Source organism: Macadamia integrifolia, chromosome 10 (assembly GCF_013358625.1).
Source record: "Macadamia integrifolia cultivar HAES 741 chromosome 10, SCU_Mint_v3, whole genome shotgun sequence".
Classification (NCBI taxonomy): Eukaryota; Viridiplantae; Streptophyta; class Magnoliopsida; order Proteales; family Proteaceae; genus Macadamia; species Macadamia integrifolia.
Genome location: NC_056566.1, coordinates 32,769,168 through 32,776,114, shown reverse-complemented (window position 1 = coordinate 32,776,114; position 6,947 = coordinate 32,769,168). Strand labels below are relative to the sequence as shown.

The window sequence follows — 6,947 nt, the reverse complement described above, 5'->3', positions numbered from 1 at the left end:
ATGACTATGCATAAAATATTTTATTAATATGAAATAAATAAATAACAAATTTTAAACATCTGATTGGCTGATTCTCTCAATGTTAGATTTTTTCCCCTCAGGGTTTGGGCACTATTTTAAAAATGAGAAATGAATTGGTTCCCATTTTGATTGAATACTAAGACTCTGTTTGGTTGCAAGAGAAATTTAAAGGGAAGGAAAGTCAAATTTTCAAACTTAAGAAGAAAACTTTTGTAATTATTACCCCATGTGATTTCATGTGATTGTATAAACTAAAATTTTTTAACCATATTTAGTAATGAAAATTTTATATGTAATTTTTGTTTTACATATTATATTGTAAAGGGTTTTGGATACAAAGGAAAATGAAATTTAATAACTTAATGTAGAATGTTCAAAGTTGATGATATACTCACAAGTGATAATGATTACAAACATTTCTCTTTTTAAGTGTGAAAATTTCATTTTCTTTCTTTTTAATTCTCCCATTTGAGAATAGGAGTCTAAGGTTTTCGCTTTTCAACACTCAGAGTCACTGGGTTTCAAATCTGAAGGGCCGATTTGACCCGATTCCGAGTTTAAAATACTTGGGTTCGAGGGTGCAACTTGCCTCGAATAAGTTGTGAAGAAGTGTCGAGATCACCCGTTATCTTGGGCAGTTGGGTGGATTGGAAGGCTGGAGCAGTGGACTCAGAGGAAAAGGAATGGCTGGAGGAGTAGAAGAAGCAGGCGAAACCCAAGACCAAGGATACGTGTATCGGATTAGTACGGCTAAGGAATGGGAGATGTTTCAGACTAACGGTTGCATCTTCGGTGGGGAACTTGATAGAACTACTGGTTGTATTCATCTTAGCAAGCTCGATCAGGTCTTATTCTTCTCATGACTATCCAGTCTATCCCTTTGATACCTTACTGTTATTAAACCACTGGATTTGATTTGCTTCTCAACTTTCCAATTTCTTTCTTCGTTCAATTCGGATCAATGTTGGAATTTTCGTTCTTCGAGAAATTCCTGCAATCTTAGGTTGCTTCGGCCTTTTTTATTTTGATTTTTCCGTCTCTTTTGAGCACATAACCGAATTGCTGTTTGGTCGCCTCAATTCTTCCAAGAAAATATTTTTCGGATTGAAAATCTTCGATTCAGGTGTTCGCTGAGCCGAGGTTGCTGAGAGTAGCCTTTTGCGGAAAATTAGTTCAGCTGTGAGGGAGGGTTTTAGAGAAAAGGAATTTCAAGTTAGCCATTCGATGGATTGATGGATATGGTTTCTACTTTGCAGGTGCAGATGACTCTGCAGAACTTTTTCATTGGCATTTCAGACCTCTACTTGCTGCAGATTGACTGTAAGAAGGTAAAAGAATAAAAACTGAATTTGTGAGGAACATTACTCAGAAAGACTTGTCAAATTTTTCTTCTGACTTTTACTTCTATTTCCATCTCCACCATTTATCACCTCTTCTGTTATTTTCTGAATCCCAATCAAAAGATAATATCTAGTACTTTTTGCATTAGTAAATTATCTCAAAGATAGTTTTTTTTTTTCTTTGATAATTCATTTTAACGCTTGCTTTGCCTTGTAAACTGTTGGTTTTTATCCTGTTTCAGCTTGGAGATGGCCTAATTTATGAATCTGCAGATGATGGTTCTAATTTCTTCCCACATTTCTATGGCCCGTCCCGGAGTTTTATTCCCCTTCCTTTAGATGCTGTTGCCAAGGCAGAGAAATTGAATTTCTTGGATGGTAAATTCAGTTGTAGTTTTCTGAGTTGAACTTTTGTGGCTATGGATATGAAGTTGATCCTTTTATGGGTCATTTCAAAATTCAAATGGGCATTGTATTACTATTGTAACCCTTGTAGTTTTCCAATGAAAGTTTCTATCCAAAGCTTTACCAGTTTCCTTTGATGGTGAGATTAATATATGGTTATAGTTGAAGGATGATCGAATACCTAGAGCCTAATCCTGATTTCTGCCTATCTGAATCGGCCAATCTATGCTGGATTTCTAGGGTTCATGCAGATTTTGGCTGAATCTGAATCTGACTATGGCCTATCCAGTTGCCAATTCTGCTTACTTGAAACTTGGGTGTAATTCACTTTACTTATTTCCTTCTCTAGGTTTGTTCATATGTTCTTGGCTGTCTTCGTTTTCTTAAAATTGTTTTAGGATATGTTTATTGATATGTAACATGGTTTGAAGAATCAGATTGGAATTGGTGGAATTGGTAAAATCGGCTGACCCTGATTTCGATTAATGTAGATTTCCATAGTATATTTTGGAATCGGCCAAGAATACTCTTTGATCTTCATCTTTTTAACCATTTGCCCCTCCTTCTAGTCAGTAAAATTGCAGGAAATCTATCAAGCTCACTTCTTGTAGCTAGATTTATAGGACTTTTGAATAAAAAACGTCGAAAATTTTTAAAAATCGATGCCAATCTTTGTTTTTTCTTTTCAATTCTATTTTCTAAGGTTTTGGTCAATTTCAATTGATTCCCTGCTGAATCCGATCTGATCTGGATGAGAATTGGCGGAGGCATCTTATGCCCAGTTCCAAAATTTTCATGGTCATCTGCAATTCCCGGGTCTTGGTCTATCCTTGTTTCTCTTTCTTTATTTACTTCTCTACTCAGTTATTATCTCTAGTGCCATATCAACCTTACAGAAATGTCTGGTTGAAAGAGATTTGTAAGGGGTTGTATGATATTGAGCTAATGATCATAGAAGCCACAGCATCCATCAAACATATCCACACGTAGTAGGATAAGATCCTTTCGTGCAACAAAGAGATATGGACAACCCATCCACGAGAATCAAGTAAGAGTTTCCGACAGGAAAGAGGTTCAGGAGGGACATCAGATCAGCTGCACATTGATGCTGATGATCTACCGGCCGCTGTGGGCCAGTGGCATTAGCCTGTGGATCTGAATTCTTGTAAACATGTTCGCATCACCTTTCGAAAAGAGATTGCGATTGGGACCTGGGAGATATGCAGTTAATAGCCCATGATACTAAGAAACAAAAAGCTTGAATTTGGACTTTCATGGTAAGTATTTTCTCTACTTTCCTATAATATAATTCCTCAGGAAACAGAAAAGCAAGTGGGGTTTTGAATCTCTGATTTAGGAATAATTAGAACATGGCTGTTGCCACCGACAGTTGAGGGGGTTGGAATAGGAATTTAGGATCATGGATCGAATATGTAAATATCCATCCAAAATCTCCAAAACCAAGTATGGGTCATCATGTGAACCACTGGTCCACATGTTCTGGGAATCTAGCTAAGTTCATAAAATGGGATTCGTGATCTTGAAGACTATCTTTGTCTCTTCCTTTTTCTTGCCTCCTTCTTCTTGCTTTCTTAACAATTCTTCCCTCGTTAATGAGCTGTCTTCCTCTCTTTGCTGTCATTATAATTGCGGTTAGCTACCGCAAAAACAAAAAGTTAATGGCAGTTAATGATAAGGGGGCCTTTTAAGGTTTACTTAGAGGGAGAAGAAGAAGAAGAAGAATATGGGTGACGGACGAGCTGCTTCTTCTCTTGTTCAGGTCCTGATATATCAGGTATCTATAACATTAGTAGTAGTAGTAGTGAGCTTGGTCCCTCCCAGCTTTTGTGATGAATGTAGCAGGAAGCCAGTAATCTTCAACTTCGGCGACTCCAACTCAGACACTGGCGGGATCGCCGCTGCTCTCGGCCTTCCCATTGGCCTTCCCAATGGCCGTACTTTCTTCCGTCAATCCTCCGGCAGATTATCTGATGGTCGCCTCGTCATTGATTTACTCTGTGAGTTGTGATAACCTTACACATCTCTCTCTCTCTCTCTCTCTACTCTTCAATATTCCCACACTACTCGTGTAGGAGGCAAGGAGCACGGTTTTAGGAATCGATTCGGATTGGCTGTATTGGTATCGGTCACGATCAACAGATTTTGATCTGATGACACTATGGATTTGGTTTTTTTATCTAGAATTGAGTCGATATGGAGTTCCCATACTTTAAAGGGGGAGGGTTCGCCATGCTATTATTGTGGGGAGGAATTTGCATGTCAAATCAATAGTTGTTCTGAAAAAGATACCATCCATATAAGATTCAGATTTTTAGAGAAAAAAGGAAAATTATGTATACAATGGCAGCATAGCAATCTTTTCCCAACTTCTTTATAAATTGTTGTTTTTTCATGAGTCATGGCTATGACTAATGGCTTCTGTAATTACATAGGTTGTGACACCATGCATAGTCATGAAAGAAATATTCCTTCACCATAAGTGATCATTGCCATGGGATGAGAATAAAAAAGCAAGGAGGCATTTTCGGAATTCATCTTATAGGGGGAGTAATAATGATTGTAGATTTCATGACGTTTCATTCTCCCACGAAGGAGGAAAACTTTCTCCAAATCTAAATATTAGAAATAACTCCAAAATAAAAAGAGTCAAGTAAAGAATCAAGGTCGGCAGATGAGACAATGTAGAGTGGGCTTCATTAACTCAAATCAACAATTAAGGCCTTTAAATGACCAACTAGTGATTAAGGAGGTAGGGGTGTAGACAAAGCAGTTAGAAAATCAGAACTTGGTTAGAGTCATCACTTTGTTTAGGGTTATTGTTTTGTCATTTTTTTTCACTTTTGACTATGTAATTGGACAATTTTTTCCATTTCATAATAGGTGAAAGTTTGAACAGAAGTTATATGACCCCATATTTGGAGTCAGTGGGCCCAAATTTCACAAATGGAGCAAATTTCGCAATAAGTGGATCGGCTACTCTACCAGAATTCGTACCTTTCTCTTTGGACATTCAGGTTCTTCAGTTCCTTCGCTTCCAAAGTCTTTCCCTTCAATTCACAGCACAAGGTAAGTTAAGATCTTTAGTTTTCTAAGAGTGCATCTTGTTGTAACCAAAGTGGTGAACTAAGAAATTGTAATTTACTTTCTTTTGATTATTCCTTATCTTATTTTCAAAAATTCTTTAAGTTAACTTAAAAAAAAAAAATTTAATGATTTGAAAATAATGCATTCACAAGAGCCCTTATTGTTTTACATTTTTTTCTTCTAAGTAATCATGTAGATTAAAAATAACAATAATAAATAATACTAGTTTTTTTTTTTCACCTTAATTACAATAAGTTTTCCTTTTGTTGGTTATGTTTTATCAATTGATACCCTTTAAGATAAGAGCTAGTCTTTCTAAAATTCTATAATTAAGAGCAAGCCAATAAGGAGCAAATGAGCAATGGTGTCCTAAATCCTCATGGAATAGTAGTATTATAATACGGGGAATTGAAAATTTAATTTTTTGAAGGTTGGAAGGATTTGGTCGATGAAGAAGGCTTCCAGAATGCACTTTACATGTTTGATATCGGACAGAATGATCTCGCTGGTGCATTCACTGACCTTTCCTATGAACAAGTCATCCAAAAAATCCCTTCTTTCCTAGCAGAGATCAAGGTTGCGGTCTGGGTGAGTTCATTTTCATTTCCACTCACACGTTTACATATCACCATTGGAGAACTGTCATATATAGATCCTCTCTACCATCCATGGTTTTTCTTCCATGTGTGTGGTCCATTCCTACCAACCTACCATTCTGACAGTCAGATAGAGGGAAAATATCAATCCTCCTGCCCCATTTCTTTGTTCTCAATCATATGGCCATGGTCAATCATGTATTAAACATTTGAAAGAAAGTTCTCTGAACCAATTGCACGAAACCATTTCTTCGCACGGATACACTCTCTATGCTGCTTGTTCATAGAACCTTGTGAAAGTCTTTCAGCTTCATTATATGCAAAAGGAATCCCACCATTGAGATGCGACAATGACCTCCCCTCCCCTATTTATGAATAGACTACCCTTCCCACTATCCCAGAAACCCGTTTAAGCATAAAAAAGAACCCATGAATGAAGAGATTCTCTCTTTATCATGGATGACGGAAATTGATCCGAAGTTTTTCCTTGTGTTTTATAATGGTAAAGTGCTGTTTTAAAAATCATCGTATCAAACCTTTGCCTCTCAGCATGGAAATATCAATCAGCTTTTCCAATCCCTTTAGATTTTCTTCTTTGATCCCCTTTCATTAAAATCTAATTCCTCTTTCATTGCTAAATCTTAAATAGAACATATATAAGAGTGGAGGCAAGAACATTTGGATACACAGCACAGGCCCTCTTGGTTGTTTGCCTCAGAAGCTTTCGACAATGGCCGCCAAAACGGCCGCCGAAGTTGATGAGTATGGGTGCCTCAAGCAACTAAACGATGCTGCAAAACAGTTTAATGAAGGGCTGAGTGCCCTTTGTACAGAGCTAAGAACCCAAATGAAGAATGTCACCATTGTTTATGTAGACATATATGCCATCAAGTATGACCTCTTCGCAAATTCTACTAAGTATGGTTAGTTACACTACCACCTTAATCATATTCATTTCCTAAATCATATATAGTACTAGTACATATTATAGTTCTAGAGGTAACAAGTGGTCTTTCAACTATATATTAACAGGTTTTGAGAATCCATTAATGGCGTGTTGTGGTTATGGTGGTCCACCTTACAATTTCAACCCTAATGTGACCTGCGGCAGAACTGGTTACAACATTTGCAACGAAGGATCGCGGTATATTAGCTGGGATGGAACTCATTACACTGAAGCTGCCAATCTCGTCGTGGTATCAAAGATCCTTTCTGCAAATTACTCTCAACCACAAATAAAGTTTAACTATTTTTGTCATGCTTAAAAGGTTATAAATTATTTGACACCCTATAATAAGAAAATTTCTTATATGAAAGTGTAGAATCTGTAGATCACAAATGGTCAATAAATGCATTCTGCCTTTCTGACTTTGAAAATTTTCACTATCAACAAAATTTTGTCACCTATGAAGTCCAAATCATAAAGCTAGACGGATACCTTTGAGGGAGAGGGAGGGAGGGGGGGGGGAGGGAGGGAGGG

General features: G+C 37.1%; 2 protein-coding genes across 2 annotated transcripts; both read left to right on the top strand.

The window, feature by feature from the left end:
* Nucleotides 1-592: 592 nt before the first annotated feature.
* Nucleotides 593-1,895, top strand: LOC122090793. Its single transcript, XM_042660515.1, has 3 exons — nucleotides 593-866; nucleotides 1,278-1,349; nucleotides 1,604-1,895. The coding sequence occupies exons 1-3, from the start codon at nucleotides 705-707 to the stop codon at nucleotides 1,766-1,768; spliced, it is 399 nt and encodes a 132-aa protein (XP_042516449.1). The 5' UTR covers nucleotides 593-704; the 3' UTR covers nucleotides 1,769-1,895.
* Nucleotides 1,896-2,039: 144 nt separating this feature from the next.
* Nucleotides 2,040-6,844, top strand: LOC122090792 (GDSL esterase/lipase At1g09390-like). Its single transcript, XM_042660514.1, has 5 exons — nucleotides 2,040-3,784; nucleotides 4,668-4,853; nucleotides 5,302-5,459; nucleotides 6,117-6,390; nucleotides 6,500-6,844. The coding sequence occupies exons 1-5, from the start codon at nucleotides 3,511-3,513 to the stop codon at nucleotides 6,730-6,732; spliced, it is 1,125 nt and encodes a 374-aa protein (XP_042516448.1). The 5' UTR covers nucleotides 2,040-3,510; the 3' UTR covers nucleotides 6,733-6,844.
* Nucleotides 6,845-6,947: the final 103 nt, after the last annotated feature.

Coding starts and splice junctions, on each gene's coding strand:
- LOC122090793 (XM_042660515.1), top strand. CDS start 705: ATGGCTGGAGGAGTAGAAGAAGCAGGCGAAACCCAAGACCAAGGATAC. Junction 867..1,277: donor ATCTTAGCAAGCTCGATCAG/GTCTTATTCTTC, acceptor TCTACTTTGCAG/GTGCAGATGACTCTGCAGAA. Junction 1,350..1,603: donor TGCAGATTGACTGTAAGAAG/GTAAAAGAATAA, acceptor ATCCTGTTTCAG/CTTGGAGATGGCCTAATTTA.
- LOC122090792 (XM_042660514.1), top strand. CDS start 3,511: ATGGGTGACGGACGAGCTGCTTCTTCTCTTGTTCAGGTCCTGATATAT. Junction 3,785..4,667: donor CCTCGTCATTGATTTACTCT/GTGAGTTGTGAT, acceptor ATTTCATAATAG/GTGAAAGTTTGAACAGAAGT. Junction 4,854..5,301: donor CCTTCAATTCACAGCACAAG/GTAAGTTAAGAT, acceptor AATTTTTTGAAG/GTTGGAAGGATTTGGTCGAT.